This window comes from Haliotis asinina, chromosome 2 (assembly GCF_037392515.1).
Source record: "Haliotis asinina isolate JCU_RB_2024 chromosome 2, JCU_Hal_asi_v2, whole genome shotgun sequence".
Classification (NCBI taxonomy): domain Eukaryota; kingdom Metazoa; phylum Mollusca; class Gastropoda; order Lepetellida; family Haliotidae; genus Haliotis; species Haliotis asinina.
The window spans coordinates 53,029,380-53,047,014 of NC_090281.1; the positions used below are offsets into that span (position 1 = coordinate 53,029,380).

Consider the following 17,635-nt stretch of genomic DNA (forward strand, 5'->3'; position numbering starts at 1 on the left):
GGGACGTAATTACTAAACTCATTCACTCATGGCAATAAGGGGAAAGAGACCTCGACACTCAGTATGACATAACTGCATTGACAGTAACGTAAGCCAGGATACAATAACCTGACTTCTAGAACATCAAAACATTTTTAAAATGCCAAATTTAAAGAAAAAAATCTCGATGTTTTGTTTAATTTGCCTCTTAAAGCTTACAAAAAGACCCAACAACAATAGAAAGACCAACAGCGATCACTTGATTACATTAGTTGCTAGGACGCTCGCTCAACGCACAGATAGTCAATTGAAAAGTAACCCAGAACAATAATAATTTTCATCATCATAAATGACTTGAAGCTATGTTGGCAAATGGGTCCAGTGTATTTACGAAATAGATGAGACGAATACACACTGGAAAGCAGTAGAATTGTGGTCCAAATTATGCTTCCAGTTTTCGAAAACTACATGGAGTATGGTTCGTTCCTTTCACATTTCCCTTGATGGTCAGCCCGTGGTCGAGACCAATCGCCTTCATATCGCCTATATGTTTTCTATATTCTTTATTGGTGAAAATAAACAAAATACACCAATAAAAATATTTGTTTTGCCCTTAGATGATTCTGTTTACGATCACAGTATGTGACAAACACACATACAACAACAATAAATCCTTGAGTGCGAATGCGTGTGCACGTGCTGGGGATGGGTAGGCTTGTGTACCTGCGTGCATGCACACACCTTCAAATTTCCTCTGAAGCGTGATTGACGTTTAAATGAATTTAAGTGACAGTTATATTTCATCCTCTGTCATGACTCACAGAAGCAGCAAAAGTGTTGTTGAGGGCCACACTCAGACATGTTACAGCTGTGTCACGGCAGATATTAAGTCTTGAACAGGAACCCAGTGGTTGATAGTATGACCAACTATCCACGCTACTGGGGTACGGTGACATACAATCAACCAGCTCACACAGCGTGACCACTCGATAATCATTTAGTCGTCTCTTACGACAAGCGCGTGGTACTGGGGGCAATAACGAGAACAAAAATGACCCGTTTCTAATCCGAAGTGTATTGGTTGTTTTGTTTCATTGATCAACATCGGAAGAGGTTGTGGGCGATGTTGCGAAGTCTCGCTTTGAGCGTCGGCTGCAGACGGAGACGGGGAACGTCAACCTTTGGGATGACAGTGGGGTGAGAGGAATATTCGAACAGGTGACCTTAACAGAACAGGTAGTATACCGAGGAGAGCAGTCGAGCAGGTGACCTGAACAGAAGAGGCGGTATATAGAGGGGAGTAGGCGAACAGGTGACCTGAAGACAAGCGGTGTTATAGCGAGGGGAGTATGCGAACAGCTGACCTGTTAACAAGTGGTGGTATATTGAGGGGAGTAGGCGAACAGATAACTTCAAATCAAATGGTGGTATTTTGAGAGGAGAACGCGAACAATGATCTCAAAGCAAGTGGCGGTATATTGTGAGGTGGAGGCGAACAGATGACTCAAAACAAGTGGTGGTATACTGGGGGAATATGCGAACAGATGACTCAAAACAAGTGGTGGTATACTGGGGGAATATGCGAACAGATGACTCAAAACAAGTGGTGGTATACTGGGGGAATATGCGAACAGATGACTCAAAACAAGTGGTGGTATACTGGGGGAATATGCGAACAGATGACTCAAAACAAGTGGTGGTATACTGGGGGAATATGCGAACAGATGACTCAAAACAAGTGGTGGTATACTGGGGGAATATGCGAACAGATGACTTCAAAACAAGTGGTGATTCTTGAGAAGTATTTAGAAGTTGGTATAGAAGTAAAAAGCAAATAATGTTGATGACAACTTCTTTGTTTACTGTATGCCGATTCGAGGGAAATAATCGCCAGGCGATCTTACCTGACGCCATGTTGGGGTGCCGGTAACGCTGGCACAGGGACCTTGAACTTTTGTTGCTGAAGATATTTCTAGCTCGGATCTTCAGTGGTCTCAGCGAGTGAGACAGTTTCCTGGAGTCTTTGAGATTGCAAAAGTTACAACAGACGAATAATTTTTGAAAGCAGTTGATACAACTTACCATTTAAGTTGTCATCGGTTTGGTCTGTACTCTCTGCCTCGACTGGTTTCTCCCTGGTTCCTACTCATGGTCGAATTATACGAGACATACTCGCTTAGAAAGTGAGTGAGTGTAGTAGTTTCAAGCCGCACTCAGCAATATTCCAGCTGTATGGCGGTGGTCTGCAAATAATCGAGTCTGGACAATCCAGTGATCAACAGCATGAGCATCGATCTGCGCAATGGGGAGCCGATGACATGTGTTAACCAAGTTGGCGAGCCTGACCACCTGATCCGTTAGTCACCTTTTATGGCAAGCATGGGTTGCTGACGGCCTGTTCTACTCCGGACCTTCACGGGTATCGCCTAGAAAGTGTCGCCCGAAGTCAATCTTAACTAATGGGAATAACATTTACGATGACATAATTGTGTTAACAACGATGATTAGCCTTAAATTCATAAATGGGCCTTCTGAACTCTGGACCATCGTGTGGTGGACTCCAAATTGCCTTATTACATACATTTTCTTGAAACTAGGTACTTATAACTTCGTATGTACATACAATCTGTCCTGCTCTAATCGTAAAACATACCATACATTGGGCATTGAATATTTCTCTGTTCAATTGAAATATAATGATATTTTCTGTAAGAGCGACCTCGTGTAATTTTCTCAAGGTCCGAAGCTCATCTGGGACAGGTCACGTGGTCATGTGTTGCCCGTGCTCTCCAGTCTCCATGAATGTTCCAGCTACGTTGTTAGTGAGCTAGGTCATAGCAGGCGTTGCAAGTTTAAAACTCGACTCTCGGTGAGAAACGTCTGTGTTTACAATCAGAGATGCATTGTCTGGGGGAGACCATCACAACCTACCTTCACTGCAACAGTTTACGTGACGGCTTTAAACGATGAGAACTGTTTGAAAACACGCGCCGCTCCGACTTTTCTTACCTGAACAATGGCGTCGCCATGATGCAATTATGACGTCATACACAATCAAAATACTGTATTCCTTCAACGACATACAGTTACTGAAATGTAATAGTTTACCTTGTAAGCGAGGCATAGACGGATCCCCGAATGACACAATCAAAATGCTATTTTCCTTCAACGACATACAGATACTTAAGTTTACTTTGTTAGAGACGCATAGACGAATGACCAGGTGACTAAAGTCATTAACCACAAAATGTCGTTAACCACATGTTTCTCTGATGTGTGGGACATTCATCATGTCATTAACCACATGTTTGTCTGACAGTATGGAACACTCACAGACTCCATTAAAGATATGTTAACCTACTAGCAGCAGGCGCAATGTAAGATAAAGACCTAGCTGCACCAGCAAAATTCTAGTTGCAACGTAGTGTTTTAAAACGTGGGAGGCTTCCCTGCACATAAGCTACACAAAGACACTGCTGATCATGGTTCACAAGAGCTGTCATAGCTGTGATGTTTTGGTGCCATAGCTATTCAAAATTGAGCTGACGTATTTATGTGTATGCTTATGTTAGATTTATTGTTGACTTATTTCTCAAAAACTGACTTGCACCTTGTTCAGGTTAGACTCATAAGTAGGTTGCACTTTGTAACATTGGGTTGCACCAGTGCAAGTAACAAAGCAATAAATCAAGTCCTGATTCAGCATGTCATTAACAACTGGTTTGTCTGATGGTGTGGGATATTCTTCATCAGCATATGAACTATCACCTTACCACAAATATTTTACAGCCTGAAGGGGCATAACTGAAATATTTTATTGCAGCATTCAACAACCACAGAAAACAATTTGCAAATGTCACCTCCATGATCATGACATTAAGGGCATGCAAAACAAAACAGGAAATAATAAGTTTTTGGTGTAACATGGCGTGCTCCTGCACTTGGAACAGATGCTCTGTTTACAGCAGATGTCTCTGTTATATCAAGAGGTAGCAGCATAATTCTGGATTACATCCTCAGTAATGCTGGTAATGCGCCTCAAAGAAACCCACAAGCATTGAACTACAAGACCATAGAGCATATTGCAGTCACTCAGAACTAGACATAAATGACCAGAGCAATGTTTGGCACTCATGTACAGGTCAGTTTCTTTCTTCATCAAAGTCAGGTTCTTTCTTGATATGGTCAACAGGAATAGGCAGTTCAAATTCAGTAGATGCTGCAACTGCTTGACAGAACCTCTTCTGAAAGTCCATGTCTTTAGGTTGACTCAAATACATATTATCCTCAAATGCATCAGGGACTTTTTCAATTTCTGCTGGCCGATCCTCTTGAAATTTGGTTATTGAACTGGAAGACACATCTGCACTGAGCATATGGGGATTGTCATCAAATTCATGCTCCTCAAGGCTGGCCTCATCTTGGTTGTTCTCAAGGCTGTCCTTATCTTGGTGGTTCTCCTGGACATCCTCATCAGATTCATTCTCCTCTTTGACAATCATATCTTCATCAAATGCTTCACCATTCTCAGCATTATCAGATGCTTCTTTCAATGCTTTTTGGTTTCTAGCTTTCAAAAGTTCCATTTGTGGAAAGATTGGGACAGATTTGTATCTCGGGGGTTTCACATATAATGGCTGTGGTACCTCTCCCCCATTCTTATCTCTATGTACCTTCATATGAGCATGGAGGTTACCAGCTGTTGCACATGTCTTGCTGCACAAGTGGCATTTGTAAGGACGTTCTCCTGTGTGAGTACGAATGTGTATCCTTACAGAACCCAAGTCGGCAAAACCTCGAGCACAGTATTCACAAATGTAGGGTTTTTCTCCAGTATGAGTACGCATGTGTCGCTTGAAATTAGCAGCACTAATAAAGCCCCGGCCGCACTGATCACATCTGTATTGCCGTTCATCCTGGTGAGTCTTTATATGCCTCTTCAGACTGTTGAAGCGTTTGAAAGTTTTGCCACACTCTGCACATACAAATGGCCTCTCCTTGTCAGCACATTCTAGCCACGTTTCATCTCGACTGGGAATGATCCGAGGTCGTCCTGTGCGTGGGTGGTCATCAGTTGACCCTGTGGTTTTTAACCTGCGAGCCAAATCATGGATAGTTTTCCGAGATGTATTCATTCTTCTGGAAATTTCATTCTGGGAGAAGCCTTTGTCTAGCATTTCCTTTGCTTCCTCTCTTTGTTCTTTAGACAGCCGAGGCATCGCAAGTCTGAGTCTGTCAAAAATAAAGGACTAACTAAAGTACTAGATTTCAAAGCACGCCAAATGGAATTCTAATGTCTAACATAAGTTATGTCTTACGTTAACCTTTAGCAGTATCAGGGTGGAGGACACCAGAAATAGTCTTCACACATTGTGACCATGGGGGGAATCAAACCTGTTGTTTTAACCACTATGGCACCACCTTTGTCTTAACATAAAGAACTTGGGGCAAACTATGTTAAGTGTGAAAAGACAAGCAAATCTGCTGTAGCACTGGGCAGTGAGTAACTAATTTTTGGGAACGACTTCTGCCTGTATCCTCCTTAAATTTCGTTGTAGTCAATTCATATCACCTGAATAAATTGCTCATCTGATAAAAGAGTTTTAATCATGTTAACATGCTTCTTTAATTGTAACTTAACATACAGAAAGAGTTCTAAATGTCACTAAAAGTTATGTTTCCTCTTTGTTAAAATTTAGGGCTAGGGGGTGGTGGGGGGAATGGGCTGAAGTCTTTCCAATTTTTTCCTTTGCTTTCACACTGATTTCCTGGAGTATATGGAAAAGTATCACAGTATCATAGAGCATATGTCAAGATCTCCACAACTAAAAGAACATGTATATAATTAGGAGAAAAACAGACTGTGTTGGAAAATGAGGTATATAATGAAATTATTATGGCTTTAAATCTGATTTAAAGTGGTACCCGTAGCATGAGGTTTTAAAAAAATGGAGATATGATAATTTTGTTATCTACCTCTGATTTCCCAATACACTATAGGTATTACATAGGTTATCACGCGAGTGTGTTTTGGGATGATTAACATCATGAATATACATTGTATTTAGCGAGCCTTGGCGAACATATACCCACGTTTACTTATTAATTCCAAGACCTTTAAATGTTAACGCTAGTTCGTTCGTGAAAGACCTCACAGTATGAATAAAAATGACAAATGCGCTTCGATTGTCGCATCATAGTTTGCGAACTAGTCGAGAACAAAGCCAGCATCTCGCCTCTGTCTAACATAAATCGTAAGATATTAATAGTCCTCTAACTTACAATCCCTTCGCCAACACACATCATGGCCCCACATCATTACAATAATGCATGCAAATATACATACCCAACAAGCTCAAAGACTTCTAGACAAGCGAGTCTTGTGCAGACAAGCGAGTGTCAATGTCGCTAGCTAGCTCATCTACGAACTGCATAAGCTGGGTCCCGTCTCCCGGTTCGCGTTCTGTGAGTCGGTACAGGCCAATGAGACGATGGCTGTGGATGAATAAAATAATGGTTCTGTTACATGCGTTTCTATTGGTTGCTATTTTAAGAAAAACTGCTCAATGTTTGCTGTGCTTTGCGTTTCAGCCTCGCGTTTATTTCTTGAATAACAAATTCTAGGTTGAGTAGCAAAACAATTGAGTGAGTTAATCTTTTAAATTCATTCGTCACCATTCGCCTCTAGCGTTAGGCCTAATCTGTAAGAAAACTCGTCCCTCTATCAATGAATATTTATGCTTAGGTCTGTGCGCGCGAGCGCGTTTTGATGATTTTATGCAGTTACATGTACAATGTTGAATGACTCCCTCTAAAATTAATGGACAGAGCAAGTGAACTCCAATGCTTGCCATGTACAAAGTCAACGAATCCCTCTCCAGAACGTGTACAAAGTTGCTGATCCCCCATCTGCCTAGAACAAAATGGGTGACCCCCCCACCCCCCCTCCTCTTAAAATCACCAACCATACGCAAGGAACAATGGAATGGCAATGGAACTCTGCAATATTCCAGATATATACCTTTATATAGTCGTGTGTGGACCAGACAATCCAGTGATCAACAGCGCGTGGATCAATCTACGCAATAGGGATAAGGTGAAGTCTGAAGCATGTCGATGAATCTGTCCACCCGACCTCTTGGTCGCCTCTTACAATCATATAGAAGTTATGCATTCGCTGGGTAATACTGCTGTTTCCTGCAACGACCCATTCTGTACAAGGTTATTGATATGCAATTGTGACACTGAGATATATGAAATAAACCTTTAATCATTCAAGTGACCTTATTGATATCTGGGGTTAGACAGAAGCACGCGAAGACGAACAAAAATGTAAACAAAAGAAATAGTTTTCCTGGGTTTAGGATATTTTCTCACTAACGAGCCCCACATTTCATTTAACTTGCTGACTTAAATGAAAATATTGATAAAAATATGTAATTTGTTGAATGGTCTGGTTAAGTATAAATAAATATATTTGACAGAGTTGTCCGGTTTCCTGGGTATGTTGCACCGCCGCTCTTTGTGTAAAGACAGCTGTAAATCGCCAGAGCAACATATTTAGGAAACCGGACTGAGGGCAGAGGCATTGGGCTGCAAGGAGAAGAACAAGGATATCCACAAAGCACCTTTGGTCGGAGAGTACAGCATTATCATGATTTTGAGTACGTACGATGTCAGCGCGGACGACGACAGTCGGGGTGAAAACAACAAAAACTAAACTTTCTTAGCTAAAGCCTTAGTATGGAAAGACGTTGAAAGAACAGAAAAATGTAGTTACGTGAGGAAAGTGTTTCGTTGACAGGCAATTGTGTCATATATAATATATTGCAAAGCTGTATCGGTGGTTAGTGGTGGTGTCGATGTCAAACCCCCTGAATCGAACCCCATTGCACGTTGATTGTAATATTGCTAAAACTATACACGTTATTTAGGTAAATGTAAAACGTGTTAAGAACGTATCGTACTATGATGTAACCTCCACATGGCCATTTATATCCATATTATAATTACTTGTGTTTGTGTGAGAGAAGTGAAGCATTGGTTATAAGCAGCCAATGTTTGCCACAGAAGGCGACTATACTTGCCGTAAAAGGCTACTAACGGGATCTGGTAGTCAGGTTTACTGAATTGGTTGACATGTATCATCGGTTCCCAATTGCGCAGGTTGATGCTCATGCTGTTGATCACTGGATTGTGTGGTCTCGATTATTTACAGACTGCTGCCTTATAGCTGGAATATTGCTAAGTGCGGTGTAAAATCAAACTCACTCACTTGTTCGTATGCTAATATTGACTTTTTGGGCGCACCATACATTGATTTTAGGCGCCAACGTGCTACGATCCAAGGCGTGCATCATGTGCAATAGGTGCAGTTTTGAGAAAACTGCTCGATAACTTGGGAAATCAGCTGATTTCATTACTGATAATGATAATATGAATATGATAATATTGGCATGCAGACTGCTGGCATATTATTGCAAGAGATGTTGGTTGTCTGTCATCCTTCGATTATCAGACGACTGACAAGAAAATACCAGCGAATTATTGACGTTATGGGCAGTCTGGGTTCAGGTCGAGCACGAGTGACAACTCCTCGGGAATCACAGGACTTCTTCCGTTCATGTCTAGTGGCGTGTCAGAAACAGAGCGGCTTCCACATCGTCGATTGTCCAGCAGAAATCGATTATGGAGCCGGACGACCTTTCAGACATCCGTTGTTATCTCCAGGGACAAGCACTAATCAGCACCACTAAGTTGGTGTCAATCTGCAAGTCACTGGAATTTGAGGTCACGGGGAAGCCTCTCTTGCTCGGACGAAAGCCCATTGCTTTGGTTCTGAACTTATGGCCGAGCTTGTGTTTTACGCCGCAGAAACACTACATATGCACAAAGTAATATTTTGGATCAAGTACCTCTTTGGGGGGAGGGGGTAATGTAATGTCGGGTTACATGACCCCACCCCAACCCTGATTTTGTGGCATCCTAGACAAGGTTGTTGCAGCCAGCGTACGAAATAGTTTCCACATTTGGCTGGCAACTAGGGATAGCTATAACTGAAAGTTACTGTAGCCGGCAAAATAATTCACTTGCCCGAATTTTGAATGTAGACACGGGTTTCATCATTAGGTGCTGATATGATGAATATTTTTATCAGGCAATAATCTTGCATGATTTAAAAGTGTATTATAATAAGTCGGTTATAGTGACAACATTACAAAATGACCCCATGAACATTTACTAGTCAGTCGGGCCACTGACTGTGGAGATTTACTTCCACGACTGGATTTTTACTAGCGACAGGCTATTTGTCCAGTGGTTAATAATTCCCACAGTGATTGTACCACATTTTGATCATCATCCTCAGAACACAAGGTTGGTCTTCATGGACGACAATGCTTGGCCACATCGTACGAGTGCCGCTGGTGATTTCTTGCCCCCAGAGGCGGAGGCAACCCTAACGTGGCCCGCCAGGAGTCCAGATCTCAAATCACCAGACTGAGGTTAAATTTCTTAGCTATTTTTAATGGGAGCATAATGATACTAAGAAAAATATGGGCTGTTATCATTCTTTTCCAGGTCCATGTTGTTATCAGTAAATATGAATGCTTGTGGACAAAATAACAGTGGGAAATGTTAAGTAATGAAAGCTAACATCGTATTTGGTCATTCGTCTTATCAATGTTTCGTCAGAACAGATTCAGTCTCTGAGTGTGGCGGAAAACAAAACTCACTCACTCACTCTGGGAGGGTTGGGGACTAGCCCGCACCTGATGACTGGAGACACAAATAGAAAGATTAAGTTGCAACTCACTTTCTTCCCTGAACGATCGCAGAGCTACGTCATTCAAACTGCCACCCATAAAATGACTATGTTCAATTAAGCATCACTGAATATGAAGGTTCTTGCGGACGCCTGTAGAATCCTGCACGATCACATGAAACTTGCCTTCGTCTGTGAACAGCAGTGTGATGTATCACCTTGTCTCTGCAACTCAGACGCTGTCTATTCACCAAGTTGGGCGTACCTGAATGTGACACAAAGCAAAATGGAACGTATGGCAAAGTTGATGCAACAACCAAATTTCCGGAATGCAAATGAGTTTTCCACCTTAAAAAATAATCCATAAAGAAACAGTTGACATGTTCACTTGAATGCACAATAACAACATACATTCATCACATCAGTTGCAACATATACGCAGCTGACACATGTCCACAATACTATGGTACCTACAACAGTGAGGGATATGAAAAGCTCTCTTGGTATACCTACCAAACCTGTTAAATTCTGTAATGCAGACAGCAAACAGTCTCTCACATTTGTGACTATTACCTCAGTGATCATTAATAATTTCAGTGTTGAAACAGGTTCAACGCAACAAATGCTGAACCTATCATGGGGATTCAAAGCTAGAATAGGTCTCCCATAACACACATACACAGACTCAAAATTGACCAGCCATTGTTTCATACCATAATGTCAAGCCCCAGGCAGGGAAACAACAAGTATCACATTTAGTGTTGTGCGATATGGTGCCCTAAGCTATCAACCCAACGACCTAATGTGGTCTCAGTCTGATGACAGTAATGCAGGTTATATTCCTCTAAGAAACTTACAAGTGTAGAACTACAAGACTGTGGAACTTATGGCAGTCACTCAGACTCAGATGCACAGACATTGACAGAAATATTTAGCATTCATGGAACAGACAGATCAGTTCAACTCCTCTTCAAAATCAGGTTCTTTCTTGATATGGTTGACTGGAACAAGTGGAACTACTTTTAAAGACCCCACAATTGCTTCATAGAATTTCTTCTGATAGTCTTAAAGTTTATCAGAGGGCAGGTTATCCTCATAACCATCAAGATTCTCTTTATTTTTTGCTGGCAGATCCTCTTGAAATTCACTTACAGAACTAGAAGACAAATCTGCACTATGCATACAAGGATTGTCCTCATCTTGGTGGTCCTCAAGGATGTCCTCATTAGATTCATTTTCCTCTTTGACAATAATATCTTCATCAAATGCTTCACCATCTTTACCATTATTTGCTTCTTCTGTCAATGTTTGCTGTTTTCTAGCTTTCAACAGATGCATATGTTTGAAGAGTGGGACAGATTTGTACCTTGGTGGTTTCACAAACAAGGGACGTGGGACCTCCCCTCCTATCTTATCTCTGTGTACCTTCATATGAGCGTGGAGATTTCCAGCTGTTGCGCAGGCCTTAGCACATAAGTGACATTTGTGGGAATGTTCTCCTGTGTGAGTACGAATATGTGCAGTCATTGTGCATAAGTCAGCAAAACCTCGAGCACAGTATTCACAAATATAGGGTTTTTCTCCAGTATGAATACGCATGTGTCGTTTGAAAGTAGTAGAACTAATACAACCATGGCCGCACTGATCACACTGCTATTCCCGTTTGTCTCCATGAGTCTTCAAATGGTACCTGAGTTTGTGGAAGTGTTTGAAAGTTTTACCACACTCAGTGCAAACGAAGGGTATCTCCTCGCCAGCACATTCTAGCCATGATTGATCTACGGTCGGGATGATCCAAGGTCGCCCTCAGCGACCCTGTTGTTTTTAACTTATTGACTAATCGGTGAATTGTACTCTGAGCTGTTTTCATTTTTTTAGAAACTTCATACTGGGAGTAACCTTTGTCTAACATTTCCTTCACTTCCACTCGCTCTTCTTTAGACAGTCGAGGCATCCTAGGTATCTTTAAATGAGTCTGTGAACAAAGAGAACTCAAGAATTAAATTTCTAAGCGCAGCAAACGGAATTAAAATGTTACTGCTGTTTATCATAAAGAACAAATTCAACTTATGTGGAAGAAGAATATGGTGAAGTTCAGATTCGTTGAAAAAAGAGAAGTATGGACTCACTGGGCAGTGAGTAACCCTGATTTTTGCCCCATATTTTTCATATTGATATGCAGGAGTTTATGCAATATGGATGTGAAACAGTCAAGATCTCTATGACAAAAAGAACATTTGTAGAAGATCAGTGCAGGAATTAATAAGGATCTACTCTGAGGGAGATATCTGGCCTCAGAATGAAAAAATAGTTTTCCCAATTCAAGTAATAACGATTAACACATTTTAAGTCGCTGGAGAATATTGTATTGAATGCGAACTCATAAAACAGTGCTGAAACATACATAAACTTATAAAACTTCTAAAATCCCAGAGTTGAATAAAACTAACAATGTTTGCTAGATTACAGGTCAGTGGCATTCAGGTTTGAATTCCTCTGGATTTGCCAATGCATCTCTGTCCTTACTGCCATAATCAATAGTTTTGTTATATACTGCTACTATAATACCTTTGTGGTGATTTATATTAATTTGTAAACTTCATTAGTTTTAGAGAACAATTGTGAAATTATTAGTATTTAGTACTATAAACTGAATGAATTTATGGCGGGAATGTGAAGCTTCAATTATATTAACTTCCTCTTGAGTGTATGCAGATGCATGACATCTAGCCCAACATCATCAAATGAATGTATAATGTCATATGACATCGTATGACATCGTATGCCATTATTTTTCTGTTGGTAATGCCGCCTTCATATGTTGTTCATCTTTCACCCACCCACTAACCCCTTTTCAACATTTCACTTTCTCTTTGTTTTCCACTCCAGCTGTGCACACCAGTGTCATTATTCTTGGTAAGTATGTGTATTCATCCTACTGGAACAAAACTGTCTAGGGTAGCAGGGACTCCTGGGCTGCTGTTATATTATTTTGTACATTTAATTTTGCACTGTTAGGGTCTTCCTGCCTTACAGCAAGTAACAGGTATATTTGCTCTGATTTACAGCAGGTGACTAGGATGTGCTTTACAACTGTTAACTTGGCAACTGTTATATATTCAGATTTGATTCCATGACATGACTCCATTAAACAATTCCACATTATGACAAACAAACTTCTGTACTTCAACATTAAAGCCAGAAAACTACCAGTCACATCATATGCATGATGCCATACATTAATTGGCACGTAGTTGCACACAGGCAAATCTAATTTAAGTGAACAGGATAAAAGTTATAACATTAACATTAGTTGTCCTGGCTGATTATTCTTCTACATTCAGTGACTGGCAACAGTAGTGCCATGGCAAGGGTTTCCTTGTAATGGTAAGAACAACGGTAGCTCCAGGTGCATTATCATTACTATTAATTTATCAGTTCTCGAGCACCCTCGCTCTCTGGACCTGGGGGGCAAAGTATCTCCTGTTATAAATCACATTGCTTTGGTGTTTGGTGGTTTCACAACAAACTCTTTCATGGACACATACCTAGGTAACTGTTAGTTTCAACACATAACAAACAGACTTTCTGTAATCACACCAGAGTTTTACCCTGACCCTGACATCCATACACATCAATGGGAATATGGGGGGCCAATGAAGCATTGAAACTGTCTTGTTTAGTACTAACTGTACATTCAGATAATTATTTCAGAGCCTGGGTTAGAATCACTGTGTGTGTGTGTGTGTGTGTGTGTGTGTGTGTGTGTGTGTGTGTGTGTGTGTGTGTGTGTGTGTGTGTGTGTGTGTGTGTGTGTGTGTGTGTGTGTGTGTGCGCGCGTGCGTGCGCGCACACTATTGAGAAAAAGGGGGTACAGACTGCATTTTCCCTGAGTTTCAATGGTCATATCACAAAATTTCAGGACCTCGGGATCCACCTATGACTGATGGATGAAATAACACACAGATAATTTCTCTTGAACTTGACTCTTGATTTGCTATTGGTATGTTCTCTGTATTTTGTGTATATCTCCAGATGTACACACTAATCAACTCACTAAGCTGTGGTCAGACTGGTCAAAACTGGTGTACTTAACAAATGTCATCCTAACCCTGTAAATTGATGTTCATACTATCAATCACTAGATTGTCTGTTCAAGGTTTGTTACTGACACCAGTGTTACCTAATAGTGTAGATTTGTACCAAACTGACTTCTCTAAGCTACTTCACAATTACTTTACGAATATTCAAAGATGACAGCATTTGCATATCAATTCCAAGCCAAACCTGACACTGAAGTTGTTCAGCTAGCTAAACGTCGCGTTTCTGCCAAGGCAGGTGTCGGTGTATGCCTTGGCAGGAACACGACGTTTAGCTAACTGAACTAACACTGTTGGAGTGCACTTTCGATAGTCGCAAACAAGGTGAGAACAAAAGCACCGTCTCAATCCGGTAACATAAAAAATCAGACCCACATCTATGCAAATGTACATACCCTGTAAGTTCAAAGACTTGAAGACGGATGTGCGGTATAGAAAAATGAGCGTCCAAGTCAAGCAATCACAAAAGCACAAACTGTAAACGCTCGGTCCTGTCTCCCCGTACAGGCAAATGTCGATGGCTTTGAACGAATAGATGTGTTTGGTTCGATTCTGTTGACAGTGCTGTCTTCGTCTGCTAAAATGCTTGCACATCGCCGATGTCATCGGTCGAGTTGTTCAATATATCCTCGCGTCATGACTTTCCGTGGTATTAAGAAATTTACGACAATGAGCGTGATCGCTAACATTGACAAGTCACATAAACATAATATAGTGTTAGACTACATACCTTTGTATCATTTAATGTCAAACAAACCCTTTTGTCATTCTGAAGTTCATTGTTTATCAGGCGACAGGCAGCCATTGAGCACAAGCTCCGGTGACGTCACATGTTTCCGTGGTTTTCCCCACTGATGAAACTACGGGCGCTCAGCACATGCCCCAATCACACGTGTTGGCGACGTCCAGTCCAGAAGTGTCAATGTAGGTTTACAGTAACAAGTGAATTTGGAAAAATGTAACACAATCACCAGCTTTAAAGAATTGAAACAGTAGTTTCATTTTTTCGTCATGATTTCCAAATATGTACTGCTGAACAACGGAATACGGAAAATGAATTCAACAAGAACAGTAAAATTCGTGGCGACGGCGAAGGAATGATGTCTTACAAAAATAACTTTAGATCAGGGATACTCTGCAACAGGGATAGGTCACTCGCTTGCTTTCTTTACCATTTGTACTAATTAACGCGTGCCTCGTCATGCTCCAACGCACCGTGGCAGTGACTTAGCTCGTTCTCAGTGCAACTTCAGTTGTGTTTAACCAGGGAGTCTATATAGAGTATACGTTGTAGATTATCCCTAGTTTAACAACTTCAGCCAGTTTATTGTATCAGTCGGAATTTTTCAATGAATGATTGAATTATAGTAAGAATTTAAGAGCAAGAATTATGTGAATGAAAGAACGAAATAAAGAAAAAGAATAAAAGAAATAAGTACATATGTGAATGAATGAAAGAATAAATGATACACCGCGGCCTTCCCTCCCAAATCATTTTAAAGAAAGCAAAAGTATCGCGAGAACACGTGTTAACATCAGCTGTCCGTTTAAAAAATCTACTTTGAAACATTTTTGTTTACATTAATAATTAATTCAGATATCTTATTGCATGTGGGGAATGGAATGGACATTAACAAAATGTTATCTGACACTATCACACTGCCCTCAAAATTAGTGCAAAACTCTCACAAAGCGTTCTAAAACACCTGTCCAGTTTTGTCAAATAATAAGATCAACAAGAAAGAGAGAAGTTATGGAACTATAACCCTCAGGTATCAATGGCAAATCAGATCAGATCGGCAATATGTCATTTTTTTCTCACACCTCAAATACACCCTAACATTTTGTTTTAGATTATGGAACTATCACTATTACTTGCAAACACATTTCACCTGATAGTATATTCCCCTCATAAGAATTAAAGGTGTATGTAAAAGATTTTTTAAAGTAATTACTAGAAACACTCAAACAACGGCGTATAGTATTTCAAAGGCAGATCAGAGCAGATCGGCGATATGGCACATTTTTCACACACCTCAAATACATTTAATATTCTTTTTTGGATTATGAAACTATCACTATTACTTGCAAACACATTTCACTTGATAGTATAAGGTGAAATGTGTAAAGATGTTTGAGGAAGTAACTAGGAATACTCAAACAACGGCGTGTAGCATTTCAATGGCAAAATGTCATATTTTTCACACACCTCAATTACACCCTAGCAATTTGTAAGTCACAAAACTGTCACTATTACTTGCAAATACCTTTCAACTAAAGGTATGTTCTCCTTCTAAAAATTAAACGAATGTGTGAAAGAAGTTTTTATCGGCACTATTTAGTCTATCTTCGCGGTGAATCGAGAATAGAAGCCAGTGAGCTATAACATAGCGACTTGAAACTTTACTACAAATCTGCTGTCCTAATACGGACACTAATACCAATTATTTGACTTAGCCTGAAGTGACAAAATAGTTACCCTATCTTCTACATGTTGGCTTTCAGTTGTTGCAACACTCAGCGAACTTAAGCAGCTGTTGAAAATAAACGGGCTCAATCTTAAATACTACGCTGCCACCACATTGGCTACACTGGTTACGTAACGACCCGAGACATACGTTCAGCGGCTTTTCGAGGAGTTTTTTGTCCCATTCCATATGGGCTCCCTGTTGAGACGAACCCAGTGCTCAGTCACGAAACTTGCACTGACCCCACTTGACAACAGACGAGCTATGTTTGGAAAACTTTGAAGCTGAATAAGTTTGTAGAAATGTTTGTAGAGACCGCATAAAATGTGCATTATGTGCCAGACATAAAGTTAATTAATTTTTAATATTGGGTGACAGTACTTACGCATTTTTTGCTCGGGACCGTGACGATCGACTGATTAATGTAAACAATCGGTAGGTAAACAATCGGTATTGCGTCATTAAAAAGTACCAGGGAAACGTGAGCTCACGTCGGAATCGTATGACAGCCGGAAAACGCACACTGCCATGTTCACACTCAGTCACAGTAACAGCATTGTACACCATACTTGTGATAACACATTGGTTCAGTCACACGACAGGCTCGTACTCATTCGTTCTTTAACAGATAACTGAAGGTAACTGCAGTTCACTACCAGACACTAATTAACCCTGGTAATTTGCATATCATGTGACTGCACATACCTGTTGTTTGTAAACACAGGTATATTCGATTTTAAGATATATATAGGGAATACTAAACGACCTTTCGTTCAATACCATTTTTTCATCTAACGAGTGAATGATTTTTGTATCAAACAAGCGAAAAAGTAGTGTTCACCCCACCCATCCATGGTATAATGCACTGTGGAGCTGTTGGTTTCAAGTGATGGTAATCGAAAGCAGATGGAATTTGGTTAAAATGGGGAGATAAAATATGGGAAATCAAAATTTATAATTTTAGTTGCCATTTTTGACAACATGGCGCTCAATGTTAAGGGGAATATACTTGACAGACACTCCAGTAATTTGGCTCGCAGTATTAACAATTTTGAAAGGTTTGGGGTTTTTTCGCCAGCGGACAGACCCCACACCAATATAATAAAAATGTATGTCACCACACTTTGAATAAAGGTTTGATTAAAAACGGTCATCATGCTTTTGTCAGTAGAAAGTTTCTAAAGCAGAAAATAAAATAAAGTCACAGCTGGCCTTGTTTGTAAATGAGATCGATCCCCATCGAGTCATATGACAATGTAAAACAATGGTTAAATCATTTGGCAGTAGAATTTATTTTTCATGATATAGGATATCTTCTCAATTAA

General features: G+C 40.4%; 1 protein-coding gene and 1 pseudogene across 1 annotated transcript in view; both read right to left on the reverse strand.

Annotated features, from left to right (window-relative positions):
- Positions 1-3,776: 3,776 nt before the first annotated feature.
- LOC137271877 (zinc finger protein 709-like) overlaps positions 3,777-17,635 on the reverse strand; it is a 32,272-nt gene continuing 18,413 nt past the window's right edge. The window contains exon 4 of the mRNA XM_067804267.1: positions 3,777-5,211. Within this exon, the coding sequence (XP_067660368.1) occupies positions 4,122-5,211 (1,090 nt within the window). The 3' untranslated portion in view covers positions 3,777-4,121. The remainder of the gene's footprint in view (positions 5,212-17,635) is intronic.
- Positions 10,697-11,702, reverse strand: LOC137273915 (uncharacterized; annotated as a pseudogene).